Genomic DNA, 17,828 nt, shown 5'->3' on the forward strand with positions numbered 1-17,828 from the left:
TATATATGTTTTTTTTCCTTAAAGAGTATAAAACACAGCTGAAGATGGTGAAAGAGAATAGGTAGCATTTATGACATCAGACTGGCTGAGATTGAGTGACCTCACAATCGTGGTTACATGGAGTCAAAGTCGTTGTCATTGAGCCCGATGACTTCCGGGGTCATGACCCTGCCCATGAAGAGGATGGACCCTGCACAGAGGAGCGAGAGAGAGAGAGAGAGAGAGAGAGAGAGAAAGTCAGATTCACACTGACAACCACAGCCCGTGTGCTACAACTCCTTAGTTTATCTATTTTTTACATCAGGAAGTCCCTAAATGCACATTTCCCTCATTTAGAGAATTTAAATGACTGTCCCAGATTACCCAAAGCTTGCTATCCCACATCATCAATCATATTGGATAAAAACTAAACACACACGCACACACAGCAACACACACAAACCTGTCTTTCTATTCCTGATGACAAAGAAGAATGGGTGATCAGCCATGACCTGCGGGTACAGCACCAGAGTCCTGGTCAGGGCAATCATTCCTGAGAGACAGAAAGAGGGCGCCATCATCTTTGTTATTCGCTGACAGAACGGTATTTTGTTAACTTGAAGTAGACTTTGCGGTGTGAAAGTTTGGTAGTAATGTTAATGATCAGTCTACCTGAGCCCACAGCTCCCTCAGCCCCCTCCTCAGTCACCTCCAGGTAGGCCTTCTGCACTGCCTTCCCAATGTACAGGTCTTTACCATCTGGAAACCACACACAAAAGTACCCAGATCGTCACCTTGACTTTAAAATATACTGTATCAGTCAGTCTGAGAGTGAAATAATGATGATAGCAAACATTATTACTTTCAAAACACAGTTACAAAGTGCTTGACAAGATCAACATGAATTGAAGGCAAACACAAGGAAACAATTAGAAGCAGTTAGAAGAAATATAAGATTAAATATGATACAGATTCGAAAAGAATAAAACAAAAGTAAGTCAAAATGAAACCAGATAAAGATTAAATAGAAATATTGCACTGCCACTGCCAATGAGAGCAGTTTCAGTCTACATCCATTTTTCAGTTCTGTCCAAGTCCAAGTGACAATTCCCTAAAGGCAGATTTGAGATCTAATATTCAAGAGACCAAAAACATGTTTTGTGAGGCCACTGTGACCTTCGGAATCTGATCACTTAGTCAATTTTGAAAAGGATTCACAAGAACACATTTTCTATTTTTATGCCTATAAAAAGTTCAAGGTGAAAAGTTCTGAGAACCGACACTTATTAAAATCTGTCTCTAAGAGGGATTTAAAAGAGGATAAGGAGCTTGCCAGACGGATCTGACATTATTGATTCAGGGCATAGAATATACACATGTAGCAGTAAAATCAATATTACAAACCAGACCATTAGAACCCATTAGAAACTGTGGAGTCACTATTGAAAAGGATGATGTTTACTCCAGGACCATCACTTCCCCAATGACTCAACGTTATTTAAAATACCTCTTCAATTCTCTTACTTGCCTTCCTGCCAGAACGGACCTCTGGGCACACGTTGAGCCAAGGACATTTCACTTAGTACAAGATGTACAGTGCGGTCTGCAGATTGTATTTATATATTTTATGTTATAAAACTACTGTAGCTCCACCTGATCTAAAAAAGAACAAACTTTATTTGACTGTGTTTTCAATAAGCATGAAGGGTTTTGAGTTTTTTTACTTCTTATTAGGATACTGCAGTGGCTCTCCATAAGTCTAGAACAGTTGTGAAGTGTTTTTCAAAGCAAATTATCCAACACTGTTATGAGTCTCTATTCCTCTGACTCTATATGTGTGCGTCTCTCTCTGGATCTATTTTTACTGGATGAAGTGACATCTCTGACCTGCCCACTTGGTGCCAGTTACCTTGGTTACCTTAGAAAGTACCAGAGGCTACTTCACTGCAGCCAAGAAGCAGAAAAAAGTGATGGTACTTCTCATGCGTATTATTCTCACTATTTATGTAGTTTAAATACTAATGTGCGGGTATGTTCCCCACGTATGTACAGCTGAGTGTTACCTGTCATGGCGGAGAGATCAGCGTCGCTGGTGAAGATTTTCTTTATTCCCAGCTCCTGCAGAGTGCTCCTCAGGTCAATCTTCTGCTCCACTTTGAACCTGGAACACGCCGTCAGGTAAATAGTCACATGTTTGTGTTTATAGTACAGAGGGCCTGTATATCATCTATAGGAAGATGAATAGTTAGTCCAAACTTATGCTTTTAAAGAAATATTAAAATTACCAAAAACAGCTATTTCAGGCTTCATCACTGTTTGGTTATAACTTCAATTTTAACATTCCTTGGATATAAATAGGATATAGTTGAATGTAAATTAAATAATGTCTTATTCATATATTTGGAGACTGCGCACACATCATTTAACTGCAGACGATGCTCTGGGATGATGCTAAAAAGGCTGTTTTAAGAACAATTGTTTCACATGATCAAATCAATTCCAACAACGGAGGAGGCTATTTAATGGTGGAATAAAGTCACTGCTGTTGTTAAGGTCCTTTTCACCTCTAAATCTGAAGAAAAATAAATATCCAAGATTTGTGAGCCATCACATCTTCACATAAAACAACTTCTGAGGCACAATAGTGTCACAACCTGGTTGTATCATACAGCAGCATATGGGTGGATGTGTACTAAAGTGTGGATTCCCATCCCGAGCCCGTCAGGATGGGCCGGGTTTAGACAAAGGAAATTGTGGTTGGGGTTGGTCGCGTTGGCTGGGCTGATTTTTTACACATGTCTGTAATCGGTAAAACAAACACTAACCATGTGTGTAGAGAACAGAGTAACACAAACTCAATGCAGCTTACATTAACTTCATTGGGCTCAAACGGGTTCGGACAGAAACATGTGGCCCCTGCTCCACTCCTTCTTGTACACAAGTATGAATGTTTGTGCATGTGTGTGTTTGTGTCTGTGATCTCCCATACCTAGGCAGGTAAACTTCCACCTTCTGCCGCTTGACGTTGTTCGCCCACTCCTCCAGCAGCGATGCTTTGATGATTGGCTCCAGTGTGGCCAGCGGCACCTCCTGTCGAGGCAGGACGATCATCATGGACATGTCCTCTCCTTCATAGGGCATCTCGAGAACCTGGTACACACCACCAGCCTCCTGCGAGCCATCGCTGAACTCACCTGGTGGAGGAAACACGACACATTTAAAGATGAATACAAGCACACACACACACTACAGAGACTAAGAAGCTGTATCTTCATAGCCTTGAGGTGGATCTTCAACAGATCCGTCCCTTGCATCAAATTCAACAAAACCCTTGGATAACAATTCTAATCAGGACGAGGCAGAAAACATTTAGTTGCGTTAAGTGATGCAGTATTTCTTAGTTAGGATGAGATAATCCTTTTATCATCCAAACATGTCCAACTAGATTTTAAATCTAAATATAAGATTATCCCACTGTGAGATGGAGATTACAGAGCAATTAACTTTGCCAGATTTCATCCCAGCCTGTGCGCATGGTTTTTCTTTTGAAGCTGCTTAAAAAGGAAAATTACAACAAAAAGACCGATCATCCCTCATTAACTTCTGTGTAGGGTTTGCTGATGCAGAGCGAGGCAACGTTGCAGCAAATAAAGGGACGTGGCATCCCAGATCGTTTTACTTACACAATATGATTGTGTTTCAGAAATGAAAATGTAAACGCAGCCGTCTCCCCGAGGAGCTGTCCCTGTTCTGCAGCTCTGAAGCACAGACGTGCACGCACACTATGCTCGGCACGCACCGGCCCACACATTCACAGATTTTCTTGATCCCGAGAGTGTGAGGATGAGTGTGTGAGTGCACCCTGTTCACACAATCTCACCAGACTCAGACAACATTAACAAATTCACCAACTTCAGTAGCAGCGCAGTAAGAATATGATGGAGTCGTCTTTGGCAGCACATCAGACAAAAAACAACTCAGAAATACCTCATTCAGAGGTAACAGCATTATTGCCGACCTGTAGGACTCTCGTCAAACTACTGAGCCTTACAGCGCTGGAAAAATACCTAATGCACAAACATCTGACACAGAGTGCAGCCGAGTCAGAACAGACAGATTATGATGTAGATCATTTTATGGTATAGAAAACCTGAGGCACTGATTTAGACAACAAACCCCGACATTAATGTTTACGTAGAGTTACATGATAATAACCGCAAAAACATCACATTTAGCAGGATTGGGAACAAAAGAGGGCTGAAAAATGAATTTAGCAAAAAGAGAAAATAAATATTTAATGCTTCAACAATTCTAACCTAGCATGACACTCAGGGAAGCACAACCCTTCACAAAATCCCCTTATGAAACCACATTTAAATTCACTAGATCCTGTTTGTTTTTTAAAATTGCCAACACAAATATCAGTCCCCTAAATATATCAGATTTCTTTTCATCAAGATCAGTGAATTATTCTCAATCCTCATGACGCAACCCTCCTAAAAATGTAATGGAAATCGGTTGAGTATTGTTTTTTTGTAATCCTGCTAACAAACAAGCAAATGCAGACAAATACTTAACCTTTTGGCGGAGGCAACTATTCTCCTTCTATTGTGATTGCAGAGAAGCATATGGTTTTTCAGAGGGATTTGGAAACTCACAGTGGCTTAACTACTTTAAACTGTGTCGACATGTTTGAGACTTAGTATAATAGCTGGAAAGACAGCAAATCCTATGATGCAATGAAAAGCAGACCTCGATAAATCATCACTTTTAACCTAAGAAATAAGGAAAAGAACCAGTGGAGAGAGAAGCAATCGTAATAGTTATGGTAGTAGTTGTGTTAGATGTAGCAAAAGCTAATATAGTTCTACATGGATTCACACAGACTCGCACAGTGCCACTAATATTATATGGCATTCACAAAATGCACTGCTAAAGAAAAGAGACATACAAGAGGAGTTCGGTGCATGCGAAGAGAATCTCCGTGAGCAGAGAAGAGGAACATTTCCTGGGAATAACGCTGCAGATATGAATAATTTAGATCTAAGATTAACATTTTAAATAACCCCAGGAAATGTGAGCTGAAATGCAAGGGCTCTTGAAGAGGAGTCACATCTACATTCTACAGTTGATTCTCACCGTAGTAGAAGTCACCCTGTTGGTACATCATGAGCGTCTGGACTTCGGAGCCGTCGTCTTTGCTGAAGGAGAAGGTTCTGGTGTTCTCCGGTCTGAACTGGTTTTTCCAGGAGCCTCTGAAGTAGATGGCGTTCACCAGGGTCAGACGGGTCACGCTGCTGAAGTCTTCGGCTGACAGCAGCTCGCGGATCTGACCTGGAGGAAGTGATTTAAGTACAGTGCATTAGCAGCTATGTAACGGCCGGCGCCTCCTGTGATGCAACTTTGAGGTTGTACGCGCGAATAAGGGAAAGGGATTTAAGCAGTAATTTCAGTTTTTCTACAAGAAACTGCGATTAAACAAACAATGATAAATCATCCCACATTGTTACATGTCACTTTACAGTATGCAGGGATTGTAGTAATGCTATCAATACAGCTCTCCTTTCTTCTATCCTTCCTTTCTCACTTACTCTCAGTATGATTTTCCACCCAGCTGTTGATCTGATCGGCCACGGCTGCTGATTCGCCGAAGTCGACCGTTTCCACGTCAGCACGGAAATACTTCCTCATCAGGTGCAGGAACTCCGGGTTAAAAGTGATGCCCTCCTGCAGAAAGAGGCTGTTGGCAAATCGGATCATGTAGTGGGCGTCATCGTCCAGCAGCGCCGCCGTGAGGTTCTGGAGCAAAGAAAACTCCACACCTGGAGAACAGAGAGCGACACATTGATGCCGGGTGTGGAGATGCATTCATATGGCGTGTATAGTCATGTTATAAAACCATGTTCACCCTCTTGGTTGTTACAAGGTGTTTTTAAAATGTCATTACTTTACAGTCCATTCAGGTTGTTTGGTAAACAATGGTACAGCAACAGAAATATTCTAATTGGATACATTTAGAATTCTGTATTTTAAATATCTTGCTGCTAACATCTCATGTTCACATACAAGTTTGTGTGTAACATGTATGAGGTTTGTTGGTAGGATCAGTTCTTATATATCTGTAATATTACTCTTTAATATTAAAGTTAAAGTTGGGGTGCCCGTTAAACCGTTGAACATCCATCACAGGATTGGCCAAACGGAAGCAGCAGAGGCAGAGATGAATATTAGTCCCTACAAGGGCTGAACCTTGCATTTCCCATAAAGCAATATGACTGCATCTTTCATTACATCGGCGCCCCATCCTAAAAGTCAGGGCAATTTCAACTCTAGTTTGTAATGAAGGCCCTCCAATATAAATTCATGTCACAAGTTCAAGCCAAGAACCTGGGCGACATATTCAAGATTCAAGGAGTGTTTATTTAAGCTTCAGAGGGGAATTATCAAATACATATTTAATTAGTAAAACCCACCCGCCACTGACTGTGATGCAAGTGAAGCTGTGTCTATGAACACGTCTCACCTGGCAGCAGGTGGCTGAATCCTACAGCCTGTCGTATCTCCTCCAGCGAAGCCCCTCTGGCCCCCAGCTCCACCATGCCCATGGCCACAGCCACGCTCAGCGGGGAAAAGATGATGTTCTCCTGTCCCCCCGCCACCTGAAGCTGGTGGTACAGTCGGACCGAGAACTCTGCTGTGGTGTCCTCCGGAATGTCCGCCGCCCAGCAACCGTAGCCCGGCAACACGATGGAGAGGAGGAGCAGCGGGGACAAAACGTCCAGGATCAACATCGCAGCACAGAACACTGATAGCTGAGTGAAAGAGGGAAGCATGGGAGAAATAAAGGAAGGACAGACAGAGGAGAAAAGGGGGAAAGGGGGAGGATGAGGACAAATGTGTTTGGAGGAAAGACAGAGAGATGGAAGCGGAAGAAAGGGTTAGGATCAGGGAATGAGTGATAGGAGAGATGAAAGGGGGATGGGCAGGGAGAGAGGGGTGTGGAAGGATGGGAAAACAGATGAGGATGGAGGGAGGACAAGATGAAAGAGGAAAAAAATGGTGGAGGGATGGAGCCAAAAGAAGAGAATTGCAGAGGACATAGAGAAAGAGAGAGAGAGAGAGAGTGAGATAAAGGGAGGGAAGATTATTGCGTAAGGGAGAAAAAAAGATGAAGGACAAGAGGATTTTGGAAAGGAGAGGGACAGAATTGAAAGTAGAGCAGGGATGTGAGATGATGAAAACAAGAGAGACAGAAAACATATGTCAGTCAATCATTCTGCCAAAAAAAATGGAATCGACTGATTTCTACTTCTCATCTGCACTTTCAAAATACAAAGATGAATATTTTTCATATAGATGCTCAAATCTTGAGGGAAAGTTAATTGAGGAAAAAAAGAAGTTACAGATTCAAAATCAACTTTGGTTTATTGGGAACAGGTCAAAGAAGAGAAAGAAAAGGGAGAGAGCGGATGAGAGGCAGGGAGAGAATAAAGACAGTATATAAACAACAAGAATGTGCAGGAAGTACAGCTGGGCCACTGAATGCAGTCATTATTGCAAATCTGCTAAATGAGCCCATACATATTTCATGTCCTTTCTTATCATCCTGAGTTGAATCAGCTTCTTTCCTTCAAAATCTGCTTTGCTCTGCTCTGCGCGCGTGTGTGCGTGCGTGCGTGCGTGTCTTTGAAGAGTGCACAGAATGACTGAGGTCTTTACCTCCGTCCTTCGCCTTGTCTTTCCATCACATCCTGCCTTCTAGTCCTCCCTCTCATCTATATATTTTGTTGATTCACCATTGTGCTTCCTGTTTTTTCTCTGCTCTCCTCTCTTTTCTGTCTCTTTAACCTTCTTTTATAACTTTTAAAATGAAAAGGAAGGCACACACACGCACAAAGCAAATCCGCCGCCGTTGTTGCCAGGCAACATTGTTTTCTGCTGCCCTAACATAAAAAAGGTCAATGATAATATATAGAATAGAGATAGAAAGAAAGATGTTCAGAGGGAGTGACATAACACATGGACTTTTGTTTTGTTGTGTGTCTCTCTGTTGTGCTGTTGTCCTCGTACAGTTAGTATAAAGGATTCAATTAGCAGAGCCACGCAGGGCTGGAATCTGCTGGCTGCTGCTGCTGCTCTGTGCGTGTGCGTGTGTGTGTGTGTGTGTGTGTGTGTGTGTGTGTATGTGTGTGTGAGTCTGTGTCTGTGTGTGTGTGACAGCAGGTGACTGTGGTGTCAACAACGTTAACAATGGGCAGCAGCCAGAAAATGAGTGCCCCAGCTTGTTGTGTTCTGGCCTGTGCTCTGCTCTGCTCTGGCATGTGACAAACAATTTACCTTTCCAAAACAAACCAGCTCAGTGGGGAAGGGGGGGATTTAAAATATGGGATATTTGTTCTTATTGTCAGCTAATCCCATGGAAAGGCGATGACCAACAATGAACTGATCCTATAACAAGTGTTTTCTGTGTATCTATTGTTCTCCAATATTTTCATGTTCCAGGAGACATTAAAATCATATACATGAACCACATTGTGCTGGGTGTCTTCTTCCTTCATCACTGTGAACATGGTCACTATTGTGACTCATCTCACTTTTGTTAATACTCGCTACAGCAACAAATCTGCAGCAGTAAAACAATTTGCAAGTGTAGCCTGACCCTGATATGGTTTGTTTAGGTGCAGATGCCGATCCTTAACAATTTTGAGAATAAAGTCGTTATATTACAAGAATATAGTCAAGGTTATCGCTGGTTAAATCAGTGTGATATTCAAAGAGGTTTATTCAGTGTATATAAAACAAAGATTTGCAGTAAATATACATAATCTAGTGATTCCTACAATGTGTTTCCTATGATAAAGCAATGTGACAGAGGCTTGACATTGTATAGTTATTTTTTGCGTAGATGTAAACATAAATGTACATATTTTCTTCATTGTTTATTCTGTAAAATAAAAGTTTTCATATCTGCGCAAATATCCACGCTGATACTCTGAATGTCTCTGAAAGGCTCATATCAGCTGTTTATCGGCTAAACAATCAATCTGTTGAGCCCTACTAAAAATACAGTGCCTGAATGTTTCAGGAAATTATTTAGCCAAAAATTAAAGTGTATATAATATGATATATAAACAATATGCTGTGTGACGTGTATCCTGCGTTCATATGAACGACCCAAAGATTTCCAAATATGGCAGCAACAAAAGGGGCTTGGGGCTTTGTGTCAAAAGGGGATAGTGAAGACAGAAAATATTGAGAGACAGACACAGTGTCGCTTATTGTCTCTTGGTGGACAATCATAAATCACCAGTCTTAGAGTGGGTCATCCCTGCTCACATTTTACAATGAACTCCATGTACTATATAAGCTACTGAATGTGATTCCTCATTCTCTTGCAAACCACATATACGCCCACGTCACTTCCACTTCATGCCACCTCTAAACTGACAGTGAAGATCTCGTCATGTTTGTTCTCCATCCATGAGCATCCTCACAAAGTGCTTTCTACAGGCACAGAACCGGCAGAATCAGCTACTGTAAGTGAATGGAAATATATTTTGAAGTACCAACTTTAACTGTATTTAAACACATTGAAAAGAAAGTCCAAAACTTTGTGTGCATGCAGTTCATCTGCCACACACAACACACGGCAGGTTTTTATAAAGCTTAGTTCTATGTGTGAGTGATTAGAGAAGAGCAGAGCAGCAGAGTCGCTTGATGACCAGCGGATATCACATGGATTCTGTAAAGGCTATAATCAGAGTTTTTCATCAAACAAGCCTTACTGCATTCATGTGGAGGGCATCAAAATAATATAAATATAATCATCGATAAGATAAGCTTTATTTGTCACGTACGCAATTATACATGGTACAATTTGCAGTGAAATGTGTTATTGTGCCTGCATCCAGTTTTTAAAATAGTATAATAAAAGACACAATATAAAAATAGCACACTAACATTAGGTAGGGTGCGACCTCCCGATTGCCACTGGGTATAAGTAGTATAAGATCAAATGCTAAGTTTGATTTAAGTCACTCAGCAGCATCAAGTTGGCAGCCACAGACGTTTTCTCAAACAGCCTTTTTGCATTAAAGATGCTCGACTTCAAATAGATGTAAACAGAAAAATCAAATGACGCCCGAGGGCAAAGCTAATATAGTGTGAGTCACGTGTGTCCACCTGCTCTCAAATGTCGTCCTGTGAGTCAGATGTTCCGACAAGAGTGAGAGAGAGGCTGAGGGGAAGGAGGGGGGGCGGCTGGCAGAGACGTAAACGGAGGTAATGTTCCTGACCTTCTGAGCTGTGGGAGCTGAACCTTTCTGAGGCCGACAGCCCCGCTCTCTGTAAGGAAAGATCCAGCCATGCAGTTAAGCCAGGGAAAGTAGTGCGGGGCATCACCGTGCGCACAGCTGTGTGTGTGTTTGTGTGTGTGTGTGTAAATGTGCGCGTGCGAGTGGACAATAACACCATGGGTGGCTGCCTTTTACTTGTAACAGTGACACCATTCTGACCTTCTGAGTCTTGGGACGCCGTCCGCAAGGGGATCCCGCACTTCTGCCAGTTGGGCCCTCGATAACTAAACTTTGGCTCTGATCTCCTCGGGTGGGTTTCCCAGCATGCCTCCCAGGTAAGCGGTGAAACGCAACACCTGGTTATGAAACGTTCTCTCGTGACTGAAACGAGCTGAACATGTCAGCGAATCTCTCAAGGTTTAATCCTGACAATTTGATTAATTCCATGCAATTAAACTCACTGGCCTTTAAAAGCAGCCTTTAATCTCTCTGTGTAATCCCAATTCTCAGACTGGATAGATTGGCAGTTGACATTTTCGACAATTAAAACGTGACGTCACCCGAATCCACCGCACGTACGATAATCCCTGATGCCATTTAAACCCAACACCTTGAGACGGCACGCTTCAGAGGACAGGGGAATTTATTAAACATGAACATCCTCATTCAAGCACACACACACACACACTTTGAAGTACACATTTCCACACACACTTCCAAGCCAGGGTTCCCAAGGCAACTGCAAGTGATGGACATTTTTCGTTTTGCAGAGCTGACAGGAAGAATTTTTACTCTTTAAAGATATTTCCCTCCTTCCACATAGGCAGATAAACTCTTCTTTCCTTTTATCAAACAGCACTCAGCAGTTTCTTTCTCATACAACCCCTCACTTTACAAGAACTGTTCACACCAGATACAGCTCTGTCACTTAATGCACTCTCTGACATCACACACACACACACACACACACACACACACACACACACACACACACACACACACACACACACACACACACACACACACACACACACACACACACACACACACACACACACACACACACACACACACGCAGAACACTAACTGGACTCAAGTGAAGCTCTTCTTCTTCTTCACAATGAAACGGCAGCTGCCTCCTTCACTTTGGCTCTAAGTTCACCTCCACACTGCTGTCCCTAAAGGTGCTTTGTTGAATTCTGTGAAAGTGCTAACATCCCATTTGATCAAGGTCTTTCCCTCTGGGAATGAACTGCAGACAATGATGTCTCTCATCATCTCTGTGACCGTGAAACTTTGAATTTTTTGTGCGGTATGATGCTCTGTTCAAAGCGGCAGCGTTATCCGGCATGATTCCACCATGAATATGTCTAATTTATAAAGGGCTTTGCAGTACAAAGATAATAGAGTCTGATTATTCTTCATGGCTCCATTACAGCCACTTTCTGCATATTGTTCTGATGTTGAACAAAGGAAAATGCACGGAAACACATACATGATCAAACCTACATAAAGCTTCTCAAGTGAGTGTCTCACTTTCCCTGTTTGATTAGACAACCATCACTCACCTACTGCTTATCCACTGATGTGGAATTTACACAGGGAGGCTGTAATAAAGCACCAGTGGGGCAGGAATTTGACTCCAGTGTTGTCTATGAGAAATGGTAAATGGGAATATTCATGTGAACAATAAAATGGTTCTAACTATTGAGTCAATCTGTCTGTTCTACTTGGGCCCCTGATTTGTACCTGTTGCTCCAGGAAACAATACTTCAGTGGCTACAAGCGATAGCTCCCATTTTTGAGCAATACACCCATTTGTCATCTCCCTGAATTAAGTATTAACGCAACAGTATTAACACAACAGTCATCATCATGGCTAAGTTACCCACTGATGTCATGTACTTGTCTAGGGCAAGCAACATTAAAGCAGTGAGGAGTAGATAATCATTTTGTTCTAAGCATGTAGGAGAAGCAATTTGTCTGTTCTGGGCTACCGTAGAAACATGGTGGTGCAACATGGTGGTATCTGTGCGCTTTGACATTTTTAGTTTGGCCCATGTCCCATCCACACACATGGAGGTTTATGAGCTATACTGCAGCCAGCCACCAGGAAGCAATTAAGACGCCTTGGCTTCCCTTTTCAGGAGCTGTCATGTCGTCCATCTTTATTTATGATCTATGGTTTAATCAGTCAACAGTTCAGTGTTGACATTGGTGGAGGTGCTACTAGAGGCATTAGAGGATTTGGCCAAGTAAAGGTAGTCAGCTCTCAGTGTTAATCTTTATATCAGCTACTGGTGCATTACAAATCCTAATCACAGCTAACATTCAGCTAACATTATCTCAGTTTGCTCAAGTTTTAATAAGATCCAACAGTTTCTGGCCACATCAGATTCCACTCGGCAGTAAAATCCGAGGGGATTCACTAAGTATCATCTTATAAAGTTGAAGCTGTCTCTCCACTAACTTCAGGATTGGCTCATTTACAGCATTTAATTTGTCAAGTGGCCAATTGAATTAATTAAATGTCCTCACGCTTGGGAAACTAATCAAGTGTGAAATGTGCTAGAGATTATATTTTTTTCTGTAATAGAGACGGCAACACGACATATGTGCTGTAATACACAGAACCGCTGGTGGAGAGAGAAACCCTGATTCTACACAATGTCTTTAAAAGTGCACCATTGTCAATGTTTTTCTCCTACTGGATTACAGCCACACCCACAACAACACAATAGGCACCACAAACCTGGGCTTCATTAGATCCTGTAAATATGAATTGAAACCACCCTTTAAACTAAATAAAGTGACAATAGGGTTAAATAATATGCAAAAGAATTTTACTTTTATTTCTTGGGCATATTGTAATCCTGATATTTCGATTAACTGTTCAGCCAGACTTAAGCTACAGGTCTGTGGTTGCTAAGAAACCATCTGTGACGCTAACAGCTGAGAATTTGCCTGTCGCACCTTCATTACTCTGTCATCTTCCATAAAGCTTCATGCTACAATGCACACTTATTTCCAGTAAGCCAATATGACTGTGATTACAACAACTGTTGTACAGTCACCTGTCTACAGAGCAACCTCAGCTCACTGAACCTCAGCTCATTCAAGCCCTTGTTAGAAAATGGCATAATGTGCTACGGAAGCTGCCTGAAGTCCCAGGATGCCCACGGTACACTCCACAGAGGGCACACAAAGGTTAACAACTCTTTATTAATCCCTGCTAACGGAGACACCCAGAGGGAGAGACACACAGAGAGATAAAGAGGGAAAGAGAGAGAGGAAAGCAACAAGAACTGAAGACATGTAGGTAGAAAATCAGGAAAAGAGAGGAAGACACATATAAACACAAGGAGATAGGCAGATAGGAAGAGCTGAGCAGAGGCAGAAACCAGCTTTGACTGCGACAATGATATTAATGACCACCTGCATAACATGGAAAGATGTCCGACTGTTCCCAAACTCTGTCGAGACACACTCATGAGTGTCCCTTTTCTTTCGCTATATTACAAACACACAGACACACACTCAAAGCTACAGTGGAGCACAGGGAGGTTCCAGCTGTAATTGGATCGGCCTCCATTTGGGGTCAGCGGTATAAGTGAAAAGAATGGAGGCTTTTTCAAATAGAGTAAAGACCAGGGAGACACCGGAGCACAGGAAAGGTCACGATCAACCACTCCTGTGGGGGATGCGTGTGCAGTCGGTGTGGGTGTGTGTACGCATGCAGGTAAGACAGGGAGACCAGGAGGATGCTGCAGAATAAGAAGTGAAAGCCTGGTGAGGAGGTGGAGATGGAGAGAGAGCAGAGAAGACAACAAGGTGATGATGAGGCTGTTTAGGCCGCTCACAAACCCAACAGGGATCATTTTGCTTGATTAAGGGTCTGGAGGGTTGGCTCGCTTACAGGTATAAAAATCAAGAGTGAAAACAACAATAAAATTAAAATATAAGCTGGAAAATAAAAAACTTCCAACCAAAGTCTCCTGTTGTTTTCAGCCTAGATCCCTGAGAGGCCTGCAACGCTCTGTCAGAGGATCTCAGTGTGTGTTCTGGCTGATGAGGGGGGGGGGGGAAGCATCTAGGAGCTGAGTTGCAGCATTTAAACCAACTGTAGTCAGTGGCCTCACAACTGAGACAATTAAGAGAATAATTCAACTTGATCTAGTGTTTGAGCCGCGAGACCTGCAGCTGCAGAGTTTGAGCGAGGGAGAAAATACGGACGCCACCAAATTGCTGCAACCGTTTTACTGTCGTCCTCGCAGAGATATGTCGCCCTCTCTCATCGGCCCTGCTCTGCGCCCAACCCGCCCCTCGATCCCACCAATCAATTGACAGATCGATTCCAGGATACGTGCGTGTGTGTGTGTGTGTGTGTGTGTGTGTGTGTGTGTGTGTGTGTGTGTGTGTGTGTGTGTGTGTGTGTGTGTGTGGAGCAGAGATCTGATGTGAGCAGCACAGACTGTGAAAGGTTCAAATGTTGACACGATAAAACCCACCCGTTACAAATCACATTTACTGTAATCTTTCAAATTGTATCCATATATCAATTTTTTCCCCCATCATGGCTGTATTGAAGCCTGGATATTTTGCTACCCAATTTAAATACAATTCCATTCCATTTACTTTCCTCCCTCTCTGTAACTCCTACCTCTGTCTCTGTTCTCTCTCACTCTCCGACCTGGCCAGGTATGAGCTAATCCCCTGCCTCTGCTGCAGCAGAACGTACAGGGGACAAACCTGCTGCGTACGAGCAGGTGGTGTGGCTCCGACTGGGCCTTTATTTAGAAGGTGAGGGGAAACATTCCAGAGGAAATACTGCTTAAATGTTATCCAAGCACCTTTATTTATGGTTATAATTTGTTACCTGTCACATTATGTTTACTAATCTTTTTCAAGTGTATAAATTGCATTTCTAGAAGCCAAATGAGCAAATTTCTCTATGCTGATGACAGTCCTTTATTCTACAGCTCCTTCAGAATATTCAGTAACTCTGGACAAAAATGTATTTCAGGACAAACTCAGATAAAACTAGAGTTGTTTGCCCCCTTACATTTCATTAAGCAGCACATAGGCTCATAGAGAAAACACACAGTAGCCAGTTCGACAACTGCAGAACCCCCCCCCCTTATTCTCACATGTACCTTGTTCCTGCTCATACAAACATGGATCTGGAAGGTTACAAACACGCAGCCACAGCACACGCACACGCAGAGCTCAGCGGGCTCGGCTGCTTCCCCCTCTTCCCCGCTCGTTTTGTTGCGCTAGGCTGATTTGAAGGACATTTAATTATTGAAACACAATTAATGCAGCGCTCCCTGGGAATAGGCAGAACACACACACACACACACGCTCACATGCAAGCCCATGCCACAGAAAGGCATGGGGAGGAAAACAGCAGGCTACACATCAGCAGGGATTACCCAGTGATTTAGATGCATATGGGATTAATACATTTAGATTATGACTGAAAGGGATATTGTTAGGTTTTTTCCTTCTGAATGAAGAGCTGCGAGAACCGCCAGCTTCAGTGAGGATTTAGGAGCTCATCATCTTAGTGGCAGAGATAAAGAGATCACAGGTGGATTGAGAGAATGAGACTGAGAGAACATTGAATTGTTTACTGATAAACATGTTTTGGTGTAAGGCAGCCGATAACCCATTAAAAAGCCATTGACAACCTTGAAACTAATACATTTCATATACTTATAGGGACTCAAGGTGTGTTTGTCTGGTGGCAACCTACTAAAACTGGTGTGTATTCTTTTATGTGTTGGCCATTTTCCATGTAGTTACATTTTGTTTAACCTGTATTTTCTGTATACAGGTGCCTGTACGATCTAACCTCTGGTTCAGAGTCATTTTTTCATGAGTACATCATAATATTATAGTTTATTATGTATTTAGAGGTGTAGGTCAGAGAGGCTACCTGAAGCAACTGCAGGATCTACATGTTTATTCATGATTTTTTACCAAACACTGACACACACACATACGAAGGAAAAGCATTAGGTGTGTGTGTGTGTGCGTGTGTGTGCGTGTGTGTGTGTGAGTGTGTGTGTGTGTGTGTTGGGGGTGGGGACGGGCTACAGGACCAGTCTACTACAATCTGCCTCGTTAATTCACACACACGTTCACTCACTGCGCCTTTGCCTGCGTTTCAAGGACAAGAACCGCGCCGCAACGCCTAAGCTGGTTTCAGTAAAAAAAGAAAAAAGAAAAAAGAAAGACATGAAATAAACAAAAGAAGACAAGAAAAAGAGGAAGAAGAAGAAGAAGAAGAAGAAGAAGAAGAAGAAGGAGAAATAAAGGCTATTTGACTCAGGGTGCGTCTCCACCCCCCCCTTGTTGAAAGCCAACACATGTTGATTATACAGCATAGAAAATCCCTTTATACACTGTTCCACAAAAAAAAAATCGCCCATAACACAAACCCACACCTTCATAAAACATGATCCTGAGAGAAACTCACAAATTGCACATTATTATATTCTATCCTGAGAGACGTTAGAAAGAGAGGCTCAGCTGAGCGTCCACAGTTTACTCCCCCACCTCCACACGGGCTGTGAGTGAGGCGGCTGCAGGTTATGAAAAGGGCTCTTACCGATCACACGGTGCAGGTAGTGAGGATGGACGGACGGGTGCAGCCTGTGTCTCCCTCTCTGCTGCTCTCCTCCAGATCCAGAGATCACTGCCTGTTCCCGTCTGTGCCAGACCCCGCCCCCCCCACCCCGCGCCGTCCAATCAGCCTCGACCAAAGAGTAAAGGCGAGGGGCGAAATCAACCCCTCCCCCCGACTTCCGCCTTTGCTTTGGCGAACAGCAAGGCAATTCCAGGCAGGGCTTTGCACAGGCTAAAATGTACAAGAAATCGTGGCAGTTTGTAAAAGTAACATAAGATAATACAAAAGGAGGCATTTTGAAAGAAATGAAAAGAGTTACATAGAGAGTAATAAATAAATAAGTACGATAAGAAATAAAAGAGTGAAAATAACAGTGCAACGTAAGAAATTAATAATTGTTTGATTTCATTTAACGCAGAGGCAAAAATATGAAATATATGAAAATATGTCATTGAAAAATATGTCACAAATGTATCAACTTGTACGTCCCAGTCTGTTTTGACTTATAAGGGAGAAGAATACATTTTTATTATCATTATTATAATAGATACAGCTGACTCTAATCAAGCCAACACAATAAGTGAGCATTTTTAGTATATAAAAGGTTGGATTCTAAAACTGTGGGAGAGATATGTAAGAAAATAAATAAATATTATGTAAATCTGAATTAAAATCAAATAAATGTATGGATTTTATTTATAATTGAATTAATGCAATAAACTCTGTTATCTGACTTTTTAACTGGTTGAAATGATGTTAAAGAAATGGTAATTTGCAGATTGATGATTTGTGCATATTTTTATGAACTGTGTTGTGTTTTTACGTTTTAACGTAAAGCTTCTCAATGTACAGCGACATTCATTCACAGTGTCGTCTCAGTCTGAACTTGTCTGAGTGGGCGATGGAGCTGAGAACGTGACTCA

At 42.3% G+C, this 17,828-nt stretch overlaps 1 protein-coding gene across 1 annotated transcript; it reads right to left on the reverse strand.

Annotated features, from left to right (window-relative positions):
* Positions 1-50: 50 nt before the first annotated feature.
* Positions 51-17,042, reverse strand: serpini1 (serpin peptidase inhibitor, clade I (neuroserpin), member 1). Its single transcript, XM_034605224.1, has 9 exons — positions 16,888-17,042; positions 6,503-6,791; positions 5,571-5,801; positions 5,119-5,313; positions 2,969-3,173; positions 2,043-2,140; positions 652-738; positions 443-532; positions 51-190 (listed from the first exon to the last, which is right to left on the reverse strand). The coding sequence occupies exons 2-9, from the start codon at positions 6,768-6,770 to the stop codon at positions 114-116; spliced, it is 1,251 nt and encodes a 416-aa protein (XP_034461115.1). The 5' UTR covers positions 6,771-6,791; positions 16,888-17,042; the 3' UTR covers positions 51-113.
* Between the last annotated feature and the right edge of the window lie 786 nt (positions 17,043-17,828).

Source organism: Hippoglossus hippoglossus, chromosome 13 (genome assembly GCF_009819705.1).
Source record: "Hippoglossus hippoglossus isolate fHipHip1 chromosome 13, fHipHip1.pri, whole genome shotgun sequence".
Taxonomy (NCBI): Eukaryota; Metazoa; Chordata; class Actinopteri; order Pleuronectiformes; family Pleuronectidae; genus Hippoglossus; species Hippoglossus hippoglossus.